The 26,661-nt window shown below is 40.2% G+C and overlaps 1 protein-coding gene across 1 annotated transcript in view; it reads right to left on the bottom strand.

Annotated features, from left to right (window-relative positions):
• The window catches only part of OLFM2 (olfactomedin 2), a 220,283-nt gene that overhangs the window by 13,186 nt on the left and 180,436 nt on the right, over nt 1-26,661 (bottom strand). The window contains exons 4-5 of the mRNA XM_070736072.1: nt 15,593-15,812; nt 10,342-10,448 (exon numbers count right to left, since the gene is read on the bottom strand). Coding sequence (XP_070592173.1) covers nt 10,342-10,448; nt 15,593-15,812 — 327 coding nt within the window. The remainder of the gene's footprint in view (nt 1-10,341; nt 10,449-15,592; nt 15,813-26,661) is intronic.

Raw genomic sequence — 26,661 nt, 5'->3', positions numbered from 1 at the left:
CCATGTTAACAAGGTCAGTCAATGAATAGTCATAGCAACTTAAGCCAGTCAATGGAAGCTCACCAGTTCAGAGTCTGTGCAGAGAATCAAAACTGGAAACTTAAGCTTAAGGCTGGGAGTGGTTCAGTTCATTCTTTACTCTTTCTCACTCTATGCTTGTTTGCTCTGCTGAAATAAAACTAATTTTCCTGCTTGTGTTTATTTGAAGAAATAATCTATTTGTGGCATTGTGGTATATATATTATTATGTTTATAAATAAGTAAATGAATCCAGCTGAATCAGTGATCTGTGTATGCTTCTGGAAATTAATTATCTGCAACAAACTCTGATAGAATCTCCTAAACATCTGTAGGGATTCTCAGTCATCCAGGCCATGGTTGTCCCAAGGTGTTTTTTTCAGGAGGCAACTGGACTTTCTTGTTTTTTCTTTGAAGAAGTTTCCTTTCTCATCCAAGAAGCTTCTTCAGCTCTGACAGGATAGTGGGGAATGGAAGGATTTATACTCCTTGCAGACAGATGGTGATCTGCATTCTTTACAGAGTTGTTGAAGCACTTGGAGGTTTATCTGTGTTCTCATGGTCATCTGAGTAGTGCTCCTGGTTCCTGCAGTGTGCAATTTTTTTCTCTGGAAATCCATGCCTACTCCCACACTATTCAAAGGATGTTCATCATCTGTAGAATCTGTACAGACTTGTAGCAGTCTGTATAGACCATTTGGGATGAAACTTGGTGGAAATGCAGACACTGAGAGAGACAGCGGAAGGGCAACTGGATGTCCCAGGGCTAGTGTACATGCACCTGTCCCGCTGCAAAGGCAGAGCTCGCCCTCCCTCTTGCAGGGTGATCCAAAGAGGAGAAGGATGCTGAAGAAAAGGCCACCTCCCTGCAGAAGACTGCCCCGCGTCTTGCAGAGTTGCATGGGAGAAAGGCGGCCTTTTCTACAGCATCTCCTCTCCTCTTTAGATCAGCCGGCCTTTGTAGAAATGGGGCAGGCAGTTTGTGCTGAGAATTGGCAGGAGGATGCACGGCCCTCCAGGAGGGAGGGCAAGAGAATGCACAATAGGCCACACTGACCCGGCCCTGCTCAACTAAGATGGCCTACATCACTGTGAACAAGACAATCGGCCACACCTCCCCACCTGGCCTTCCTTGCTGGGTACTGTTCCACTGGAAGCCCTGCCCTGCTCAGCTCCACCCACTGTCACTTCCCACTAACCTCCCAGAAGATGAGCAAGGGGCGGGAGAGTGTGGGCCCAGCTGGTGCTCATTTTATCTTCCAGGTGACGCTTGGAAACTGCCTGGCATGCCCATTCACTGGCTCTCCATGTTCTCCCTGCCCCGCCAAGGCCTCTGCCAGCCCAGAGGCCACACTTCAGGACACCCCATGACAGGGGACATGCCACTGCTGGGCTGGAGCACAATTGCATCCACCGTTGCCCTTCTTGCCTTCCTGGCTTCAGCTCTGGGATCTTTGTGGGCCGGGAAGCATTGGGGTGCGCACCTACAGAGCTCTGCTGGCTTCAGGGGTTTGCTGACCTCTGGGCTGATGGGGCCCTTTGCAGGGCAGCGAGAAAGTGGTGCTGCCTGGAGAGCTGGCAGATGGGCATGTCGGGTGGTCTCCGAGCCTCACCAGGAAAGTAAGTCAAATGCCGGCCAGAGCACTTTCTTCCTTCTCCCGCCGCCAAGAAGAGAGAAAGAAAGAAAGAAAGAAAGAAAGAAAGAAAGAAAGAAAGAAAGAAAGAAAGAAAAAAGATTGGAAAAGGCATGGATGTTTCCCATGTACATCCAGGGACACCCTCACTTTCTCTCATCCTGATATATCTTTACACATGGAAAGATTTTATAAGACATAAACTCTGTGTTAGGAATCCACCATCTTGGGAGTTGGTGAGTAATTTGGCATTTTAGGAGAACCTTATAGCTGCTGTCAGAAGATATTTGCCTTGGGAGAGGTTGCTTTCTATTGCAGAACAAAGAGAAAGAAAAAAAGAAAGAGGAAGGAAGGAAGGAAGGGAAAGAAAGAAAGAAAGATGGTGGGAAGGAAGACAGAAAGAAAAGAAAGAAAAATGGTAGGAAGGAAGGCAAAGAAAAAAGAAAGAAGGGGAAGGGAAGAAAGAAAGAAAGATGGTAGGAAGGAAGGAAGGAAGGAAGGAAGGAAGGAAGGAAGGACAAAAGGAAGATGCTAGGAAGACAGAAAGAAAGAAAGAAAGAAAAGAAAGAACGATGGTAAGAAGGAATGAAGATAGAAAGAAAAAGAAAGAAGAGAAAAGGGTGAAGAAAGAAAGATGACCACAATTGAGCCCAAAATTGTGGTTGCTAAGCAAGAGTGTTGTTAAGTGAGTTTCACCACAATTCACAGGTTGGCCATGCCCACCTGACCACCAAGCCATGCCCACTTGAACAGGTGGGGTAACACTGTGGATTCTGTAATTTGTAACGGGAACAAGCTAGCAGGCCCTTATTTCATTGGTTTATACTCTGTTTTGTCTGAGATGGGTACATTTGGTATAGCGGTTATGGCATCAGGCTAGAAACCAGGAGACCATGAAGTTTAGTTATGCCTTAGGCCAGGGGTAGGCAAAGTTGGCTCTTTTACGACATGTGGACTTCAACTCCCAGAATTCCTGAGTTAATATGAATGGCTCAGGAATTCTGGGAGTTGAAGTCCACAAGTCATCAAAGAGTCAAGTTTGCGTACCCCTGCCTTAGGCACAGAGCCAGTTGGGCGACACTGAAGCAGTCACTCTCTCTCAAAAGGAGCCAAGGGAAAACCACTTCTGAAATCTGCAAGGACTTCTCTGGGAAGTAGGAAGAGTGACCTCTCTATCCACGGTCGACCTCTCCAGATTCCTAAGAAGTCAGTAAGGGGCATACATAAGTGCACCAGCGTGCCTTCCGTCCCCTGTCCTATTGTCTCTCCTATATTTCTTTATATATCTTTTCTTCTAATCCTATATCTTTTCTTCTATTCTTTCATTGATATATTTTATTCCTATATCTTTTCTTCTATTCTTTCATTGATATATTTTACTGAGTATATCCTCTGTAACCTTCATTATGTTTTGGACAAAATAAATAAATAAATAAAAATAAACACTGACTTGAGGGCAGCTGAAACCCCCTCCCCCAAATGCACACAATTATGAAATAAAAATCTCCAACCACTTAACATTTGTATTCACCCAACAGGAAGGCCTGTTATCTATCTGTCTTTTGGCTTGTTTGATTTATGTCTTGCCATTTACTGACTGTGCTGACTGTTTAAAGAAAACAGGAGAAATAACAAGGGGTAAAGTTAACCCTGAGGGCGGGGGAGATTCACAAAGGCATTATCTATGGGTGTCCCTGAAATTGGATGGTGTTTTATTCATACCATTTATTCAGCCCAGGGCCATTACAATCAGGGCTTTGAGATCTCTCTTAAGATATATAAGCCAGGCCCAAGCTAGGGTTGTGTTGAAAAGTTTTGTAAAAAAAAGAAACAAAAGCCAAAAATCTTCTATTGTCTGGATTTTTGTTGATTTTTCTTTTGGCTGAGGGGCATTTCAAGATTGTATGTTATTGTAATTGGTTCAGTTAAAACTGCTATGCATATTAATGTGGGTTTATGAATATCATTGGCTCTGAATTATTATTATTTTATTTATTTATTTATTTTGTCAAGTATGTACTGGTAGTATACAAAGATATAACAATGTTTATATACATGATACGAGTAAGAGAGAAACATTAGGAGCAGGGGACGGTAGGCACGCTGGTGCACTTATGCACGCCCTTTACTGACTTCTTAGGAATTGGGTGAGGTCAACAGTGGATAGTCTAAGGGTAAAGTTTTGAGGTAGTGAGTTCCTTGCATTAACTACTCGGTTATTATAGTAATATTTCCTGCAGTTGAGTTTGGAGCAGTTTACTTCAAGTTTGTATCTGTTGTGTGCTCGTGTGTTGTTGTGGTTAAGGCTGAAGTAGTCGTTGACAGGAAGGATGATTTTATGGGTTATGCTTAGGTCATGTTTAAGATTATATAAGTTGTAAGCTTTCTAGGATTGTAAGTCTAGTTGTGTAGGGTGTTCTGTTGCGAGTGGAGGTGTGAAGGGCTCTTCTAATAAAGTAGCTCTGGATGTTTTCTATGTGTTTATGTCCAAAATGTGGTATGGGTTCCAGACAGATGAGTTGTATTCAAGGATTGGTCTGGTAAAAATTTTGTATGCTCTGGTTAGTAGTGTGAGATTACTGGAGCAGAAACTACGTAGGATTAGGTTAACAACTCTTGAAGCCTTTTGGCGATGTTGTTGCAGTGGGCTTTGGCACTTAGGTCACTTGATATGATAATTCCAAGGTCTTTTACAGAATGAGGGTTTTCTGTAAGATCGTGTTTATTCAGCTTTTATTTGGTATTCTGATTCTTTTTGCCAATTTTAGGACAGAGCATTTTTTGGTTGAGATTTGGAGTTGCCAGATGTTTGACCATTCAGGCACAAAGTGAAAGTCTTTTTGGAGAGTAGCTGTGTTATTGGTGGTGTTGAAAAGTTTTACATCATCAGCAAAGAGAACGCAGTTCCTTGTAATGTGATTGCAAAGGTCATTTATATAGAGAATGAAGAGTGTTGGTCCTAATATGCTGCCTTGGAGTTTGTACTGCTTTTATGCAGTAAACCACCATGCAAAGATTGTGGCAGTTAAAAGATAGATAAAATAACACATCTTGGAAAGCCCTCACAAGGTCCAAGGCAACCTGCAAAGAAAATTGTGCATTGAAATGCAGACATCAAATACAGAGGAATCATTGAGTCTGTCATCTGCACCTCTATAACTGTCTGGTTTGGTGCGGCAACCCAACAGGACCGACACAGACTTCAGAGGATAATCAGAATTGCAGAAAAAGCAATTGCTGCCAACCTGCCTTCCATTGAGGACCTGTATACTGTATGAGTCAAAAAGAGGGCAGGGAAAATATTTACCGACCCCTCGCATCCTGGACACAAACTGTTTCAACTCCTACCCTCAAAATGTCACTACAGAGCACTGCACACCAAGACAACTAGACACAAGAACAGTTTTTCCCCGAATGCCATCACTACTAAACAAATCATTCCCTCAACACTGTCAGACTTTTTACTAAATCTGCACTTCTATTCTATTAGTTTTTCTCATCATTCCTATCACCCATTTCCTCCCACTTAGGACTGTATGACTGTAACTTATTGTTTGTATCCTAAGGTTTTTATTAATATTGATTGTTTCTTGATTGCTTATTTGACCCCTATGACAATCATTAAGTGTTGTACCACATAACTCTTGACAAATGTATCTTTTTATTTTATGTACGCTGAGAGCATATGCACCAAGACAAATTCCTTGTGTGTCCAATCACACTTGGCCAATAAAATTCTATTCTATTCTATTCTAAATTCAGCCTATGAATTCTCCACTTGAAATTGGGGAATGATATAGAACTGCAAGATGAAGACTTGCTGCCCTGACACCTTTCCAGTTCCTCTGAGCCATCCCTATCTCTCCTGTAAGGAGATTCTTCCTTCAGAAAGGAGTAGAATTGTCTTGGCCTCAATGGAGTCACGAGTGGAGAGTTCTTAGGTTGACTAGAGTGACAATGTGTGGAGTTGGGGAGAGTTTCTTGGCTACTTCTTCCTACTGAATGTAATGACTTTCTTTTTAACTACAGCAAGGAAATCTATTTACAGAATAACATAAAACAGAATTGGAAGGGACCCAAGTTGGAGGTCTTCTAATCCAAATCCCTCCTCACTTGTGATTATCTGTTTTTCACCCATTTTTGCACAAAGCGGGGTGTACAGAGCATTTGAGTGGCCTGCAAAGTGCTCCGGGGTGGGTGGGGGGAAGAGTCAGGAAGGACAAACCCCTTTTTCTTACTTACCTCTTCACCATATTGGTGTGTCTTTTAGAACATCATGGCTAGTAGTGCAGATGTTGCCAAACATTGGGTACTAGCCATGTATTGTATAACCCAACCGCGCTTAACACTGTGGAGGGCAGGGTAGAAGGGAGAGCAAAAAATTCCAAATCTATCTATTCAGAAAAATCAGAAAACTCCCACCCTGCTTAAATGCCTAAGGCATCCTCAGCCACCTTGCATCAAATTTCTATCAATGAAGCAAATGGCTTCAAAAACTTGCTTATCTCATTTTTACATTATGGAGATAAAGCCTTTTTGTGGGGGTTCAGAGCAGTAGTGGATTGCAGCCAGTACGAGTGGGATCGGCGATCCATTAGCAGAAATTTATTTATTTATTTATTTGATTTTTATGCTGCCCTTTTCCTTAGACTCAGGGCGGCTTACAACATGTTATCAATAGCACTTTTTAACAGAGCCAGCATATTGCCCCCACAATCCGGCTCCTCATTTTACCCACCTCGGAAGGATGGAAGGCTGAGTCAACCTTGAGCCGGTGCTGAAATTTGAACTGCTGACCTGCAGATCTATAGTTAGCTTTAGTGGCCTGGAGTACAGCACTCTACCTGCTGCGCTACTACAGATGAACATGCATCTCTGTGCCCCTGATGTGGACATACATGCGCCTATGAGAGATTTGGCTTCTGTGCATGCGCCGGAAACAAAATCCTGCACGAGATGCTCTTGCACAAGAGATTTTGCCCATTTTTGGCTTTTTTTTTTTGCTTCTGCGCATACATAGAATAAAAAATATTGGCGAAAATCACCAAAATCTCGCTCACGCATGTCTCCTCCCATGAGATTTCATTTCTGGTCGCATGTGCAAAAGTCAAATCTCATGCTAAGGTGTACGTGCCCCCCTGCCGGACATGCACGTGTCTGTGCTGGTCTCCAGGAGCATTCCGCTAGCGCAAAAGGTAGGAACCCCGGCCTGGTTCAGAGGGCTGCATCTCTTGAGTATAATGTATTGGAGTTTAGATATATGTCAAAGGGCCCATCCTCTCACTTTCCAGGCCTCCTTTCTCTCCTTCCCTCTCTCTTTTCTTTTAGTTGATGGGAAGATCTGAACCTATTTGTAAAGATGATTTAATATGTCACTTGAAGATGACTTTGGACAGTGCCCTGTTTATTTCCTTCTATGCCCAATCTATTTCAGATGTCTGCTCTCTCCCCTCCACTTCCTATCCCTCTATCCTGCTCTCTATCCCTCCTCCAACTTCATCGCACAAGCATGAAATTAGGACTCTTTTTACAGCCTTCTCATTACAAAACTGTTAAGCAACAAATCAGCTGCTGATAGAAACATAGAAACATAGAAGACTGATGGCAGAAAATTTTGTCAATATCTTTTTGTAGGTGAGGTCTCCAGAACTGAACACAGTATTCCAAATGTGGTCTCACCAGCGCTCTATATAAGGGGATCACAATCTCCCTCTTCCTGCTTGTTATACCTCTAGCTATGCAGCCAACCATCCTACTTGCTTTTCCTACTGCCTGACCACACTACTCATCCATTTTGAGGCTGTCAGAAATCACTACCCCTAAATCCTTCTCTTCTGAAGTTTTTGCTAACACAGAACTGCCAATGCAATATTCAGATTGAGGATTCCTTTTCCCCAAGTGCATTATTTTACATTTGGAAACATTAAACTGCAGTTTCCATTGCTTTGACCATTTATCTAGTAAAGCTAAATCATTTACCATATTACAGACCCCTCCAGGAATATCAACCCTATTGCACACTTTAGAGTCATTGGCAAATAGGCAAACCTTCCCTACCAAACCTTCCCCTATGTCACTCACAAACATATTAAAAAGAATAGGACCCAGAACAGACCCTTGTGGCACACTGCTTGTAACCTGTCTCTGCTCAGAATACTCGCCATTAACAATGACTCTCTGATGTCTATGCTTCAGCCAGCTTGAAATCCACTGAACTATCCAGGGATTAAGTCCAATCTTCACTAATTTATCTATCAGCTCTTTATATGGAACCGTATCAAAGGCTTTGCTGAAGTCCAGATAGGCAATATCCACGGCACCACCTTGATCCAACAGCTTTGTGACATAGTCAAAGAAATCAATGAGATTAGTCTGACATGATTTGCCTTCAGTAAAGCCATGCTGATTGGGCAAGACTTGAAAACAAGGTTGCCTCTTTCCCTTTATTCAGTCTTATTATTACGAAGATGACTTTTCGATCCCTTTTTTTTTGTTACCCCTTCTCCAAATATTGCTTACAATAAGGGCTTTGAACTTTCCAGGGACCAGAGTAGCCACTTTCAAAGCGAGATGTTTCTCCTAGCACATCAATTCAGGTAAACTGCAAAACCAATATAAATTAAACTGTAAAAGATGCTGACCACAGGAATTGTATACTCCCAAAAGTACCTGAAAAAAAAGAACTTCTGTATTTTTCTGTGTATATACACATACACACACACGCGCACGCACACAAACACACAAATTGAATGGAAATAGGAAGTGTTCAGATTAGTAGGAGAAACCTCCAAAATGGTAAGAAATATTTTTAAAGTCAATATTGCAATTCCCATTTTTCCTGCCATATTTTCAGAACTATAATCCAGAGTATATTTCAACCTCATGAACAAGATTCAGCAATGGCCATGAGATTGAAATATACTTTTGTTTATGGTACTCTAGTACAGTGTTTCCCAACCTTGGCAACTTCAATATATTTGGACTTCAACTCCCAGAATTCCCCAGCCAGCATTCGCTGGCTGGGGAATTCTGGGAATTGCAGTCCAAATATATACAAGTTGCCAAGGTTGGGAAACACTGCTCTAGTGGTTTCTTCCAATGCCATAACCCTTTTGAATGGAGGACTTCTGTGGGTGGTACTCTCAGCAGTGTTTTCTCTTGCCATTCTTCCATCACCACCCAGTAACAAAAGATTTCTTCTTTTTATCACCTCTGAAGCCTCATCCACACTTGGCCAACTCATAGAATAAAAAAAATATGTAACATATTTTTGCTGATAATGAAAAGGAAGGGAGACTACTATAGATGAGATTTGATGAGAACAAAATAGCTTGAAACAGATCAATACTAGTCTCCCTTCCTTTTCATTATCAGCAAAAATATGTTGCACATATAGAATATAGTTTGTCGGCTATAAAAATTAACTGCCTTGAACGGCCCCTAGAGGAGCCAAGTGGCAAAAAGGAAGCAGTATGCTCTCTCCCTTATTTGGGGATACCAGAGTGTTTCAACAGAATGTATCACTCTTTTATGAACCTGATAATGGAAGTCACTCTTCATCCAGGCAAGGGGGTAGAAAAGTACCCCTTTCTTTCCCCACAACAAAAACCTTGTTCCAAATTAAATTCCCCACTGGCTGTCGTTTTCTTCTCCCAGAGTTATACAGGGCAACTATCCAAGCCCACTGCCGTAATAACTGGATCGAGGAGGAAGAGAAAACACCGTGTCAGGCAAAATTATGCTATCGCCTACAGTGCTGAATCTCAGCATTGTTATGTCTCTTCAATGAATAAAAAAGGCTCAGTGGGTGAATTATGCTTCAGTGCTTCCCTTCCCTTTTGGCTTGGGCTAAAACTGCACTAGCAACTACCGGGAGAAATGGAAAGAAGGAGGTATGACCTACTGTACATCACGGGTGTCAAACCCAAGGCCCAGGGGATGGACCTGGCCTTCGAGCCACTTAGATCTGGCCTGTGGAGCCACTCTGTAAACATTAAAAGACTGCAGGGTGCTTCTGGCAGCAAAAATTGAGCTTGGGAGCCTGTTTTCACTGGTGGAGTGCTCGGGCTACCACAGGTGTCCCCAACCTGAGTGACATCAAACTGGCCATGAGTACCCTGGCCACGCGCCCCCCCCACCTCCCTGGAGTCACACACAACCCTGATGCAGAACTCAATGAAATCAAGTTTGACACCCCCGATCTACAAAATTGTGCATCAAATCCGCTAATATTAGGTTTCCAGCCTCACAAATAATGGAGTGAGATTACCCTCCCAGTGGTCTTCCTTCCCCTAGTCTCTAGCTTCCCCAGAGATGCCCTTCCAATATTTATTTCTTGCTGTTTTTCTCTCCCTTGCACTAATGCTGTCATTTGCAACTGAGAGAGTCAACAACATGCTGAGCAGCAGGTGTTGTCTACAGCTTATGCTTTCCACTGCTGCTGAGCATATTGTGCTTATTATGTCGTGTTTCACTAACAAAATCAAATAAGTGGGGAGGATTTGCTGCTGTTGGTCTATTTTATTCCATCTGTGTTGGATTTGGGGGAGAAAATGAACTAGAGAATGTCAGCGTACTGCTGGCACTAAGTCGGGAACCATTTAATCCAGCCCGATTCCCTAGAAATAACCCAAATTTGAGACTACCTAAAAACGAGGTGAAGATAACCTTTTTCTTCTCACACACTCACCCGGCTGTCAGAACTTGGAGCCATGGTGTCTGTCATCCAAGAGCCAAATCTGGATCCAGATGCTCGAATAGTAATGGGGTTGCTTATTCCAGTGAGTTTTCCACAACCTGAAATGCAAAATAGAGAAGATACAGAGAACAAGAAATCTTTCTCCATCTCTGAATTAAATCTTTCTTCCCCTCTGACCACCCATTTCTGAGTCAATGGCAAAATATACTAGCATGAAATGTGCCATTCTGTTGCTTTTCTCTCAAGTCACTGACATGAATTCCCTCCGAGGTATGAGTGACAATGCCAAAAAGGTTTCATACAAATCTAAGCTGCCCTTAGAAAGTGCCAGTATGGAAAAATGCTGTCTTAAAATTGGTGCAAGTTAAGGATGATTTAAACCTGTCTCGTTGTGGGCTGGCAACTTAATGAAAACTTAGAGAGATGCTACCAGAGCTTGTTTGTTCTGTGGCTAGATGCAAACAGGGAATGCCCTACTGAGGCCTAGAAGCTAGATTTTGTTTTCTAATCAATCTTGTATCCTTTATTAACTCTAGAGACACTGTGTCCTCATTAAAAATAGAAAAATGGTGGACTTTTATTTTACAGTAGGGACAAATAACAATAACAAGGAAACAAGAACAACACAATTCATAATCCCAGGAAAATATGTAAGTAATGAACTGTTAAAATTCTTAAGTTTCAATAGCTTAAAAATTAATTTGTGCCCAATCATTCCACTGTCCTTTGTTTTCTCAATAGACCATTTCTCCACTGTTCTTCTCTTAATGTCACCTGGAAGACAGGGCTTTTTAATCACTCTCTGCTACAAATAATTCAAATTTATGAGGTTTAAAAAATATAAACAAGGAATTACATCCCCCATGTGTATTTGTCAAAAGAAGACTTTTAACACTACTGACATTTAACATATTGTTACATGACATAGGAAGTGAATTCTGAAAGTGAACTCTGAAGATGTCTAGATCCCTAACAAGTTATTAAAAGTAAACATTGTGTAGCATTTGTCATGCAGTTCCCAAAATGTGTTTCCATGCCTGCAGGACAGCATGGCCTGAAACTTTTTAAATCAAAGACATTCTTCCGCAGATCACAATAAGCTGGGGAAAAGATATGGCTGCTTTAAAGAGTTGCAAATATTTATTAGGCTTGGTCTCCCATATATTCTGAAGTATCTTTACGGAATCAAATTCAAAATGCTGCATAATTCCAGCTCCTGATCTTTTCATTCTATGGATTCTCCTCTATTCACTTTCAATTGAAATAATATGGTATATATGAATCAAATGTTAAACTAGATACACCACATATGGGTCAAAGATTAGGCTAGGTAAAGAGAGAGACTTCTAAACTTGGCCTCTGATCAAGACATGCCACTGCACAGTGTTCTGCACTTTTATTTTTGCTTAGTCCAGTCAGAAGGTGCATATGATGCCCAGATTATTTTTTGCAAGGTACCAGCAGGACAACAAACCAAATGGAACGCAAGAACTCAGGAGAACTAACAACAGCTGCTGTCTGAAAAGGGGAAGAAAGACTTATGGTGTGGCAATTTACATAGGCAAAAAAATATTTTACATCATTTCTGAGTACACAATTGCCTTTATAAATGCCCCATTAAACATGCCCACACCAGATTGTTCTAGATTTGGATACAAGCATGGAGGCTGGTGGCTAAATGCAGCAAATCAGCATCCATCTTTTGATCCTGTGACGTTTCCCAGAATGGGTGAGTACAAAAATGTGAGACACACTGGAGGGTTGGGAAGGATTTAAGGGGATAATGGAAAGCCTTCAATTTCACAGCTGCTAAAGGCAGTTTTTCAATCCTTCAAACATTGGAATCCTATTTCAAAATAGATTTTAGCCTTGTCCATTTGAAATTCCTGAATACCAACCCCTAGTGGGACTCTCATACTGATAGACGCTGCATACCCATTTTATGTCTATGAAAGAATTGTATCAAGGCTGTCACGATAGTCAAATTAAACAGGCACATATTGACATATGTACAAAAGGGGTAGGACTTGGATCATAATGTTATGCCTGCCATCTTGCACATTTTAATTTCCTTGTGGATGCTGCCAAATTATACATTTCAATCTGCCATCAAAAGCCACAGATTTGGATATCCATTATGCGTAGGACTACTGAAAAGGAAAGTGAGGAATTTATCTTATTTTTGTTTGTAGCATGCCAACTTTCCAGGCTTTGAGAATGTTTTTATGTGACATATAACTCTACTTTTCCTCAGATGTATTAGTGTGCTCCTGGGTGGAAGTCATATATTGTTCCATGATTGAACAATTATGAAACATTTTAAGTTATTATACACAGGTGGACCATATAACAACCCTTCTCAATTAGGTAAACATAAGGTCACCAGATCTGGACTGCAAAACTCTGTATATCTGTTAAAAACAAAGTTTTCCTTGCTGCCATTTTAAGGATGCAATCTGTTGGCAGTAGGCAAGCAAAGATTCTTAATCTTTGGAAGTAGATGGATCTTCCTCACTCATGTTGAAACTATGGTACAAGGAGGCAAAGTTTTTGAGGTGTGACATTTTAAGAGCATGCTATGGAAGCTCTCCATCAAAATATTGCCATGAAGTGCATGGTCTGTTCCCAAAACCAACATCATATGTTGCTTCTTGCTGTATATTGGTTTTGACTCTAATTGGCCTCTTTTTTGGACATGTCAGTAGAATTCTAAAATAATGACACTGGGCTACGATCACTCATCTGTTTTATTTTTCAAAAATGCCTGAAGGAGTTCAGGTTCAAAGGAATTCTAAGTAAGATGGCTGCTGTCTTGGTTCTGAAGTGTGTCAGCTTCCTATAAGTATCAGGTAAGGCAGAGAACTTGGTGGGCTTCAAGACAGGTGATTAAGACTGCCACATTCCCTAAACTAAGCTTCTTTTAATTATATTTTTACCTTTGGTTATTCTTAAAAACATATGTGCTTTGGAATATATTTGAATGTCTTTTTTGTTTTCCTTCTTTTATCCAATTGCTCATCATGAGGAGCATGTCAGCAACTTCTCCAAAAGGCTTTAGTGAACAGAGTGAGCCACAAGTCTTGATCTACTGACTAAATGAGGAAAACTTTCAACAAACTGCAAACTGCCACCAAAGCTTTTTCAATACCTGTTGCTGTCAGGAGAGAAAGACTAGGCAATAGCCTCTCCTTATTCCACACGTAGAAGCTAACCAGATTGGCAGATGGATGTTTGTTCCATTCTGGAAATGAGGACATTGCAGCCCTGGAGAATAGACTAGCTTATAAGGCCCTCCCCGCCAAATTTCCACCCTCAGCTTTCAGCCGCTGCTGCCTCAGGCAGTTACTTCGCTCTTCTTTTGGCCTATAGCATCCCTGCAAATTTGGATACATTTTGTTCCCCTGGCTGTAATCTATGTGCCCAGCTACATGGGATGAACGCAACCACAGAGACATATATAAATGTTCAGCAGAGGTTTAGCTACCTGTTTATTAGAGAAACATTATGCTTAGAGAGCTCCTACCTCATGGAATATCAGGTATAAGTTCAATGGTCAAATTTTATGTGGGGGGGTTTTTTTTTACACACACATACCTTTGTTTTTAACGGATAGGGGAAACAGCAAGCAAATTAAAAGGAAAAGGCATGCTGAACTGGGTATAACCAGTAAAGAAGCATGTTTTCTTTGCTTTTATAAACATATATGTGGAGATATGAACAACTCCTATCTGTGAGTGTCCAAGCTTCAATAAATGATCTTAAAAGGAAGTAAGAACAATAACTTCCTGATGCATGCATCTGGAATGCTAGACATTGTTTTATGGTGAATTCGAACCAGTTCATTAGCTCATTATTATTTGTACCAATTTCCATTGGGGCCTTCAATTATTTTGAACTTCGTCTTTCAGGATTCTGGACTGTTGACCTTTTTGGCTGGGAGTGATGGGAGGTGTACCTTAGCCTATTGGGAAGGCATCAGGCAGGAAAGACAGGAGTACTTTGAGCTCTTCTTGGGATCTGAGCCACCAAATACTTGCACATAAATGATGTGCTCTAGGACTGAGCTACTGCTCTGGGAGAAATTACATAGCCCAAAACCTCATTTCCAGGTTAGTTTTTGTTCCTTTTTGCCTGCCACTAGTGATAAAAATTACATGTCCAAAACATTTTTGCCCAATGGCAGATAAATCTCTGCAATCTGTGCAAGCAAGTTTGACATATTTTTATTAATAACAACTCAGTTACATGAGTATTGCCTAGATATATCATGTAGAAAGCATTTGAAAAATATCCTTGTTGTGATTATGGTGTTGGCACAGTTATTCGCAAAGGTAATTGGCAACCATCAATCACAACCCCTGGCAAGCAACAATTTGTGTGGGCAAAAAAGAACAAGAGCCCTAATGTGTAAAATCTTCAGAGCTTATAATAAAACACTGTTTTATTTTATCTAGCAAAACATCATGCACACTGGCAGTTATAAAAATAGTGACAGTAATAGCACATGGACTTCCAACCTCAATTCTGCTACAGGCAAAATGAGAAAAATACCACCTACTCTCAGGTTGGAGATCCCTGGTTAATCTCTAAACAAGATAATTGGCTCATGAAAGATGGGAAGCTGTTACAAAAAATTCAGTAGTGAAAGAACACCTGTCTCTTCAGATCCTACTAACCCAATTTCAAACACCATTCTGCTTTTTCTGTATTCTGCCTCTAAAGGAAAATATGATAACACAGTTGAAAATCTGACCAAAAACCTGAATCACCCTGAATAGACAAAGTTCTCAAATCCCCTGGGATAGTCTGCATTTTTTGCAGGAATGTGGGGTTTGGGTTTTTTTTTTTTTTTTTGTTATTTAGATCATACTTAAAGCATTGTGCTAAAGTTCTGGAGTGTTGTTAATTCCCACTCCAGAGGCACTAAAGTAGGTCTTCTTAAACTTAATTTCCATGGTCAGCTGATGGGAGGAAAAGATGGCAGGACTATTTGAAATTGGAACTTCTGACCAGCTGATTTTGCTTGGAGGCAGGAAAGTGGAGTAAGCGACCTGAAACTCTTGACTATATTCCTTGCAACCAAGACCTACACGAACGTAAACAGGCTTTCATTTACCAATCATGATTCAGGTTTGAAGAAATTCCCAAAAGGCTTGAATGCATGCTGCATTGCAATGGGTGGCTCAGCTTATCGAAGATGAGAGAAAAGTCTTACCTAACTCTGTAGGTAAAAATGTCTTACCTAATTTCTGCATGCATGCATGCAAACGAGTCTCCAAAATCAGCACTCGCTGTTGGAGTTCCTCGTAGTCATAGGCACCCATCTCTTCCTGGATCTGAAGCAAGCTGCCCGAAAGGTTTCTCACTTCCTCTTTGAGCTGCACGATGGTGCGAGTATCAGACTTGTATTGATCCAATACAGGAATAAGGGGCATCAGTTCCGTCATTTTGTCCTTGAGCTCCTGCCAGTGGGGAGAAGAAAAATCCAGTGAAGGGGAGCAAAAGGAGAAGTGTGTCATGGTCAAATTTTAATCTTTTACTTTGCTACTATTATTTTACCATGGGAACTTGAACTGCCTCTACTAGACTGCAGTTTCAGATGCACAACATACACCCTATGTGAACTGAAAAAAAGCAGGACAGAATAAGCAATGAAACAATGCATAATTCCTCCCCCTTCTGACAGGAGTAGGCCAGCTGAAAGTACAGTCAGCCAAATATGTCTATCTTCAAAATGCACTATTCTTCCAACACTTTTCAAAGAACTGTAAAGGGATGCTTTATAATATGTATATTATAAAATGTATTATATATACTTTAGAGGTTCTAAGAACTCTTCAATAAATATATACACACAGAAACACACAGTCTCTCTCTCTCTCTCTCTCTCTCTCTCTCTCTCTCTCTCTATCTATCTATCTATCTATCTATCTATCTATCTATCTATATATATATATATATATATACAGGTTCAAGTCCCAGTGGGTATGGCTAGCTGACGAGGCCAAAATAAGGCCGAAATAGATCTATCCTAGTCTCCCTTAATTTTCAAATTCAGCTTAAACATGTGACATATATATATATATATATATATATATATATATATATATATATATATATATATATATATATCCCTTGTCCAGCACATTAAAAAAACAGGGCACGAAATTGACTTTGAAAAAACTAAATTACTTCACAAAACAGAGAATTTATATAGAAGAATTGCCTTGGAAGCCATAGAGATTGAGAGGAGCCCCCTTTGCATAAATAAAAGAGATGACACGTCCCGCCTACCAGAGATTTGGAAACCAGCCTTAAACAAAAAAACACTTCATAAAAATCACCATGTCAATCCTTCTAATGATTATGATTCCACCAACCAATCAGATCACTAAAACATAATCACCCAATCTATTTGCTACATTCAAACCAAATCTCCACCCCCACACTATATACTAGGAAGAAATGACAGTTGCAAACATTCCATTTTACAACAGCACGAAGCTTGAAACTTCAGCCTGATGATGGTGAATGTGATTTCAACGAAACGTCGCATAGACATGCAAAATATTACACAGGGCAAAGCCCGAACTCAGAACAATCTACATATATATATATATATATATATATATATATATATATATATATATATATATATATATATATCACATGTTTAAGCTGAATTTGAAAATTAAGGGAGACTAGGATAGATCTATTTCGGCCTTATTTTGGCCTCATCGGCTAGCCATACCCACTGGGACTTGAACCTGCAACCTTTGCCTTGTAAGGCAGAGAATTATCCTCTAGGCTACAGTATCCAATCCCTTCATATATGTGTGTGTGTGTGTGTGTGTGTGTGTGTGTGTGTGTGTAATTGAAACTACTCTAAATAAAATCAACCCAGATGAAGCCAACAAAATCAGACTTAAAGTCACTAATATTCTCTGCTCTAGCAAACCTCCTAGAAGCAACATACAAAAGGAGGAACGAGATGCACTTATCAATTTGAAGAAAGACAATGATATAATCATCCTTCCAGCCGATAAAGGAAACTCCACAATAGTGATGAACACATCAGACTACAAAGAAAAATGTCCATCCTACTACAAAACCCTGCCTACAAACTTCTAAGCACAGATCCTACCACCTACCTAGAAAAAACCACCAAATCCAAAATTAAGGCCTCTCCCATCAGTGAAGAAATCCAGCGAAAAATCATCCCCAGAGAAAAATCTTCCATATGTCCAAAACTCTATGGCCTTCCAAAAATACACAAAGAAGGAATACCTCTCAGGCCAATAGTCAGTTCTATAGGCTCCCCTCTACAAAACCTTGCCAAATTTTTAGCCAAATATCTTCAACCATATACAGAAACTATCACCTCATATGTACAAAATTCATTCCACTTTATACAAATAATTTAAAAACAAAACCTACAACCTGGTGACCTACTTGTGAGTTTTGACGTCGTATCCCTTTTCACACAAATACCTATTAAAGAAGCCTTAACAGCTATCCAGGACAAACACAAGCCCCCCAAATATATCCTAGATCTAACCAACCACTGCCTGACTAATACATACTTCATCTATAACGAACAAAGATATAAACAGATAGAGGGAGCCCCCATGGGATCACCCCTCTCACCTGTCATCGCCAACCTCTATATGGAATATTTTGAAAATAATGCATTAGAGCAATCCAAACACAAACCTAAACTTTGGCTGAGATATGTTGATGATACTTTTGTAATTTGGCCACATGGAAGAGAAAAACTAGACAATTTCCTCACACATCTCAATAACCTACACCCCAAAATACAATTTACTATGGAAACAGAAATCAATGATCAACTTCCCTTTCTAGATGTACTGGTCTATAAAAAACCCAATGGCACCCTAGGACACACTATCTACCAAAAGAAAACCCATACCAACCGTTATCTAAATGCACACTCCCACCACCCCCCCACACAGATCACCTCAGTGGCCAAAACTCTCATCACCAGAACCAAACGCCTAGCTGACCATGAGCACTTAAAAACTGAATTGAACAAACTCAAAGATGTATTAATTTCTAATGGATTCGAAAGGAAAACAATCACAAACCTAATCAAAAAAGAGACACCCCCCAAAAAATCAAGATCAAGAACAGGACAATGGTACCACCCTCCTCCCTTACATCAAGGGCACCACAGACAAAATTAGTAAAATTCTGCGCAAACATAACATCAAAACTTCATTTTTCACTAACCAAAAAATATCAAATATCCTAAGGAACCCAAAAGATAAAATCCAATTAGAACACCAAGGAATCTATGAAATCCCTTGCAAAACATGTGCAGCCACATACATTGGACAAACCAATCGAAGAGTAAGTGCACGCATTGCAGAACATAAGAATGCAGTTAAAAAAGAAGAAAAGACTTCCTCCCTTGTCCAGCACATTAAAAAAACAGGGCACGAAATTGACTTTGAAAAAACTAAATTACTTTCCAAAACAGAAAATTTATATAGAAGAATTACTTTAGAAGCTATAGAGATTGAGAAACACCCCCTCTGCATGAATAAAAGGGATGATACGTCCCGCCTACCAGAGATTTGGAAACCAGCCTTAAACAAAAAAAACACTTCATAATAATCGCCATGTCAATCCTTCAAGTAATTATGATTCCACCAACCAATCAGATCACTAAAACATAGTCACCTAATCTATTTGCTACATTCAAAGCAAATCTCCACCCGTAACACTATATACAAGGAAGAAATGGCAGTTGCAAACATTCCATATTTACAACAGCACGAAGCTTGAAACTTCAGCCTGATGATGGTGAATGTGATTTCACCGAAACGTCGCATAGACACTCAAAATATTACACGGGGCAAAACCCGAACTCAGAACAATCTACACACACACACACACACACACACACACACACACACACATATATATATATATAAATCTATCTATCTACAGTATCTATCTATCTATATACATACACTCAAGAATTGTCCTAAAAATGTGAGTTCCAGGTATAGTTATAATTGAAGAGGCAATAGCCATCACAATTAACGATCTTTCGTCAATCCCTATTCTGCTCATGGAACTCATATCCACCTTTCTGTTTTTTCCTGTCAAGTTTGCGTGTACACACACATACACACATACATGAAATTATTGCCCTTAAGCTTTACTTATAAATATGTAAGCATAATGATTGCGTATGCATGGCCAATAAATAGAAAATTGGAGAATGCAGGTTTGCAGAACATTAATATGTGCTGGTGTACATATAAAAAACCAAATCTGAAAAGCAGTATTTCAGGTTCAGTGGAAATACAATACAGTAAATGGAATCAAGTATTGTATGTACCTATTCAAACTGCTCTTTGTTTGCTAACTGTATGGACAGCTCTCCCATTTTACAGACACTTTTAAATCAGAATTGGCCTGGATAGTCAATAAAACAATGCAGGGCTATCTCCAATAGACAAAGCTTGAAAGCTGAGCCATCTGACAGCACAGATTCTTGGAGACACTCTTATGATTGGTATAAATCAACTATTTGCTTCCTTCAACATTACTTTGTTTACAATTTGAGTTCTCCTTTGAAACCTACAATAATAGCATGACATTTACTATGAATTTTCAGAAGTACTCCTATGTTCATGCAAAGGTCAGCTTGATTCATTTTCTTTCCAAAGTTTCCAGAAAAGTTGTGAAAGAGAAAGAGGGAGGGAGGGAGGGAAGGAGGGAGGGAGGGGGGGAGAGAGAGAGACAGATGGTATCATATCGATACACATTAGAATGAAAACTTACTGATAAACTTAGGTTACAATCTTATCTAATGTAGCTAATGTTTAGCGAAGGAAATTAGTATTTTTTATTTTACAGCAAGATTATTGATTTGAACCAACATACTGAAAGTCTTTATGCATACTTCATTATTTCCCTGTAATAGAGAAGACTCTAAAATGGATGATATCAACTTAGGCCATTAGCCAACCCAGGGGGCACCAATTAAACAGCAATACAGTGTTCCCTTGACTTTCACAGGGGATGCGTTCTGAGACCACCCGCGAAAGTCGAATTTCCGCGAAGTAGAGATGCGAAAGTAAATACACTATTTTTGGCTATGGACAGTATCACAAGCCTTCCCTTAACACTTTAAACCCCTAAATTACAATTTCCCATTCCCTTAGCAACTATTTAGATTATTACTCGCCATGTTTATTGGCAGGACCCAGGGGAAGAGCCTTCTCTGTGGCGGCCCCGGCCCTCTGGAACCAACTCCCCCCAGAGATTAGAATTGCCCCCACCCTCCTTACCTTTCGTAAGCTACTTAAAACCCACCTCTGCCGCCAGGCATGGGGGAATTAAGATTTCTTCTCCCCCTAGGCCGTTACAATGGTATGCATGGTATGTTTGTATGTGTGTTTGGTTTTGTATATTAAGGGGTTTTAATTTGCTTTTAGTATTGGATTATTATTGTATACTGTCTATGATTGCTGTTAGCCGCCCCGAGTTTTCGGAGAGGGACGGCATATAAATCCAATAAAACTTGAAACTTGAAACTTAAACTTTATTAAAAAATATTTATTAAAGGCGGACAAAATTTTAGCTATGACATATGATGTCATCGGGCGGGAAAAACCGTGGTATAGGGGAAAAAACAGCGAAGTATTTTTTTTAATTAATATTTTTGAAAAAACGTGGTATAGACTTTTCGTGAAGTTCGAACCCGCGAAAATCGAGGGAACACCATAATACTATTACAACAAGCAATAAATAAGAACAAACCACAATACAAACATACTGATAATTCATCATTAAATAATTAATAAGAAGCTGGAAAATATGCAAAATTCTTTAAAAAAAAATTGAACATCTAAATAGGAGGAACAGAAACTTGTTGTAATGAGAACTTTCAATTAGCAGGAGAAGACCTGAAAGGAAATGTGAATATATTTACTATCTTCATACCCATTTTACAGAAAGAAGAAAAAATATATAGCATATTTTAATACCACCTCCAAAAGCCTTTAATGTGTATTCTACTAGTTTAATCAGAATGACTTCCTGGAAAAAAATCAAGGGAAAAATATTATATGCAGTAAAACACACTTTATTTATGCCCATCTGTTTCAAAGCAATCACACTCATGTATTACATTATTGTGCATCATCTAACTCCCAATAGATAGATATTATAAATAGAAATTTAGCAAACTGTTGCAACTGGGAAGGAATATAGTGACACAAAGCATCTGTTGAGAACATAGCAATAAGATGCAACTTCTATGAGGCTTTCCAGACTGGCAGTCCATCATTTTTCAAACCTTTACAGTGTATTTTAAATCTATTCTAAATACATCCAACAATATTTACTTTTAAAAATCTATGCTCAGGCTACCATAACAGGGCTTTAAAACTCTAATTGGCAACTAATAGAAAATATAAACTCTTCATTCAACTTGGTTATCTGGAGGATAAAACGGATAAAAAGACCTAATCTAGGGTGATTTCCATACCACTGTAATGTCTGTTTAAGTGTTAAGCCCGTAGAGAACACAAATCATTTTTTGTTGCGGATATTCCAAGCAAGTCAATACAGTGGTACCTCTACTTAAGAACTTAATTCATTCCATGACCAGGTTCTTAAGTAGAAACATTCTTAAGTAGAAGCAATTTTTCCCATAAGAATCAATGTAAAAGCAAATAATGCGTGCAAACCCATTAGGAAAGAAAGAAAAGCTGGGAATTTGGGTGGGAGGAGGAAGAGGAGGAGGAAGAAGAGGAGGAGGACAGTCATGCCGAAGGAAAAGGTGAGGTGAGGGGAATAAAAAAAATCCAAAACTTTAAGGCTTTTTTAAAAAAAGAGGGACTCTGAGGTGACGAGGAGGAGCACGCGCCTCCCATACACCCGGCATGAGGCAGCCTCCCATACACTGCGCCAGAGAGAGAAACCCAGGCGGGCAAGAGGGGGGAACTTCCCGCTCCTTTGACCGAAAGGAGGCTGCTGCTGCTGCAGGGAGTCATTGCTCACAGTCACTCATGCCCTCATCACCTCGAGGTTCGATTACTGCAACGCTCTCTACATGGAGCTACCTTTGAAAAGTGTTCGGAAACTTCAGATTGTGCAGAATGCGGTCGCGATAGCTATTGTGGGGCTTCCTAGATTCGCCCACGTTTCTGCAACACTCCGCGGCCTACACTGGCTGCCGATTGGTTTCCGGTCACAATTCAAAGTGTTGGTAATGACCTTTAAAGCCCTACATGGCATTGGGCCAGAATTCATCCGGAACCACCTTCTACCACACGAATCCCAGCGGCCGATAAGGTCCCACAGAGTTGGCCTTCTCCGGGTCCCGTCGGCCAACCAATGTCATTTGGCAAGACCCAGGAGAAGAGCCTTCTCTGTGGCGGCCCCAGCCCTCTGGAATCAACTCCCCCCAGAGATTAGAACGGCCCCCACCCTCCTTGTCTTTCGCAAACTACTCAAGACCCACCTTTGTCGCCAGGCATGGGGGAGTTAAGATATTTCTTCCCCAGGCCATTACAAGTTATGTATGGTATGTTTGTGTGTATGTCTGTTTTTTAATAATTAGGGCTTTTAGTTGTTTTATTAAATTGGATTGTTACATATTGTCTTTTACTATTGTCGTTAGCCGCCCCGAGTCTGCAGAGAGGGGCGGCATACAAATCCAATCAATCAATCAATCAACAAACAAACAAACAAACAAACAAACAAACAAATTAAAGCCAAGTTTATCTGGCCGGGGCGAAGCACCCCCTTTTGCTTTTCCATGCCTGGATGCTCCGGGAGGCAACCTCGCGCCGGGTGTATGGGAGGCAGCGCGAGGGAGTCACAACAGAGAAGTGGTTTATTCCCTTTCTAAGTGCCCAGAGAAAGGAAAATGCTCCGTTTGCTCTGTGCTGTCAAAGCCAACGGGTGTATGGGAGGCAGCCGGGTGTATGGGAGGCAGCGCGAGGGAGTCACAACAGAGAAGTGGTTTATTCCCTTTCTAAGTGCCCAGAGAAAGGAAAATGCTCCGTTTGCTCTGTGCTGTCAAAGCCAACGAAAGGCTCCTCTGGCAGCCCAGAAAAGTCTGCAATGGCCGGGATTAAAGGGGGACTGGCAGAAACTGGCCAGGCATTTGTGCCGCTCTCAAATTTCTTTAAGAAGAGGCAAAAAAATCTTGAACACCTAGTTCTTATCTAGAAAAGTTCTTAAGTAGAGGCGTTCTTAAGTAGAGGTACCATTGTATATGATTGCCCTCTGTACAGAAATGATCCTCTCCTACAATGTATCCTCTGCCCATTGTAGGCCAAGCCAAGTCCAAAAACACTAGGGAATTTCTTGAAGCCTGCTACATTGACAAATTAGCTATCAATAGAAATATAGACATAAACAGTATCTTCAGACTATGCGAGAGTCAATCAACAAGCCAAAAAGCAAGCAAAAAGACCAAACCACCTTCCCACCTTAGCACCCAAGCGAGCCTAGATTAGCTCCACAATTACCATCAGATCGACAATCATGAAGTAAACAATATCCCAATCAAGGAACTGACAAACAAGCTAACAGTAAACAGCCCAACCAAAGAACCTCCGAGACCCCTCCCACCAACATTGACAAGGCAAACCACTCGAATATAAACCGAGAGCAAACCCAACTCCTTTGGTAGCCCTGATGATGTTACTTAGTTTTGGTAATGAAATGTCTGTAAGAAAATAACCAAGCCCAGAGACCACCAAGGACACTTCCATTCTTTCATCTGCAAAATTGATGTGGATGTTTCTAGTATAATAATGGCAGCAGGGCAGATTTCAAAGGAAAAAAAATAGAAAGAACAGACATTGGTTTAGATCTGGAATAACCCCATGTCTGGATTGTTGACAGCGTGTTAGCTATTCTGCTGGCAACATAAAAAGATAACCGGAATGTTTCCTTCATCATCTGATAATGATGAAAATCTACCTCTTGAATTTTATCCTGGGATGGAGTAACTTTGCTTCTCCACTCTGTCTAAGCCAGGAGGTTCTATCAGATTCATAAGCTATTTTAACTTACCCATCGGCTTGTTGAGCATATAGATTGTGGTAATTTCCTCCTATACTATTTATGTATGGAAACTGAATTGTTGCCAGGAACAAAACAGATTAGAGCCTGTGCAACTGGAATGCCTCCCCAGTAGGATTTCGGCAATTAGAATTTCATTTTTTTAGATTCTCTCTCTCTCTCTCTCTCTCTCTCTCTGTGTGTGTAAAATTGGGTTAATAACAAAACTTATTTCAGCTTTCTTCTCACCCAAACACATAAATGTTGTTGTTTCTTCCTTCCTCCATCCCCTAATGGAGATCAATTGGTTTATTATACATTGTTTACTATGGCCACCAAGCTCCTAGAATACAGATGGCTTCATAAACATGCAGAAAGCATTATTTGCTTCCCAATTCAAAGTTAATAACTACGATGGTGCTCAGCTAACTTCATTTTTACAAGCACTTCAAGAGCATAGTCCAAAAGTTTGAATCATATTCCTCATTTGTTCAAGATGGTAAGTGAGACTGAAGCAAAAATAGGCACCCTCCAGCCTCCACTGGTTCAAAGTAAGGATGCCAGCCAGTCCATTATAGGCTATAAGTCTTTATCAAGAAGTAACAAATCATAGCTCTTTCTTTTTTGTGTAATGGAGAGGAGCCCCTGAAATCACATTATAGATTATTTGGCATCCTGCTCATAATACTAGCAAGAATCAGCTCCCCTGAGAAGCAATAAAGATATAAAATTGAAAGGCAGCTATTTAGAAATACTATGGTACCTGCTATTTTCTTCTGATATTGAGAAGCCTGTGTTAAGGGTCGACCTAAACATAGCTTCCAGCTCTAGCCTAAAAGTCAATCCTCTATTTTCTTTTGAATACAATTTATTTTATTTCCCATCCCTGAAACAACACCAGCTTTTGGAAGTGGAATATTATTATCAAGAAAATAATAAAATACCTTAAACACAGAACTCCTCTTTCTATATGGAGCTACAAATTAATTAAAATTAGGGCTGGTGGAGAGAAATAACTTACTAGATATTAATACCTATCAAAACTGTTCATGCATGAAGGTGTGGAGCAATTTTCAGAATTAGAAATGTCCAAAACATTCTGTGCCTGAACTTTTCCAAGGAACTTTTCCATGGAACAGATCATTTTGGGTGGTTCAGTTCTAAAATGAAACATTTGTTTGATCCAAGTAGTATCAATCTCACTATATAGGACAGACCAGACCAGACCAGACCAAGAAATCAAATTCACAGGTGTAGTATTATTATTATTATTATTATTATTATTATTATTATTATTATTATTATTATTATTTATTAGATTTGTATGATGCCCCTCTCCGAACACTCGGAGCAGCTCACAACAACAAAAAAGTACAAATCCAATAATTAAAACAGTTTAAAACCCTTAATATAAAAAACAATCATACATCTCAAACAAACCATACATAAAACGGAAATGGCCCAGAGGAATAAATTTCCTCATGCCTAATGACAGAGATGGGTTTTAAGGAGTTTACGAAAGGCAAGGAGGGTGGGGCCAATCCTAATCTCTGGGAGGAGTTGATTCCAGAGGGTTGGGGCTGCCACAGAGAAGGCTCTCCCCCTGGGTCCCTCCAGACGACATTGTTTCATCGACGGGACCCAGAGAAGGCCAACTCTGTGGGACCTAACCGGTCACTGGGATTCGTGAGGTAGAAGGTGGTCCCGAAGATATTCTGGTCTCATAATAGCACATGGGAAAGATCTTGAGAGATATGCTGCCAAGGGACAGATGTAGTATAGTCCACAATTGGATAGTGGACAGAGAAAGAAATTCAGAAGAGTTTCCCCTAGTTTCTTGTGCTGTATAAGAGGGTGTGTGGTAGGATTGTACTGTACTTTCAGACTTGCAAGATTCTGTCAATGTAACTTTACAATAACATAAAATAAGCTCATTTGGTGTGATTTCTACCTGGTTTATCCTGCACAGAAGACATCAATCTTGCAAGTACAATCCTCTCCCCTTTTCTTTTACAGACCCAGAAACTATGAAAGCAAATAAGATCTCTTAATATTAGCCATGAATGTATTTGGTTTCATGATAATTTTTATAATTAGTTTGCTCTCCAACGCACACAGAGGGGTGTGTGTGTGTGTGTGAGAGAGAGAGAAACTGTGAATGACAATACAATTCATTGGCATTGTTCATGACAGCCTTTTTCAAACTGCTTTGCAACCCGTGGAACAACAGATAGAAAATCAACAATGGGG

Source organism: Erythrolamprus reginae, chromosome 2, assembly GCF_031021105.1.
Source record: "Erythrolamprus reginae isolate rEryReg1 chromosome 2, rEryReg1.hap1, whole genome shotgun sequence".
Lineage (NCBI taxonomy): Eukaryota > Metazoa > Chordata > Lepidosauria > Squamata > Dipsadidae > Erythrolamprus > Erythrolamprus reginae.
The sequence above is the reverse complement of the archived record's forward strand: the minus strand, read 5'-3'. Positions and strand labels throughout refer to the sequence as shown.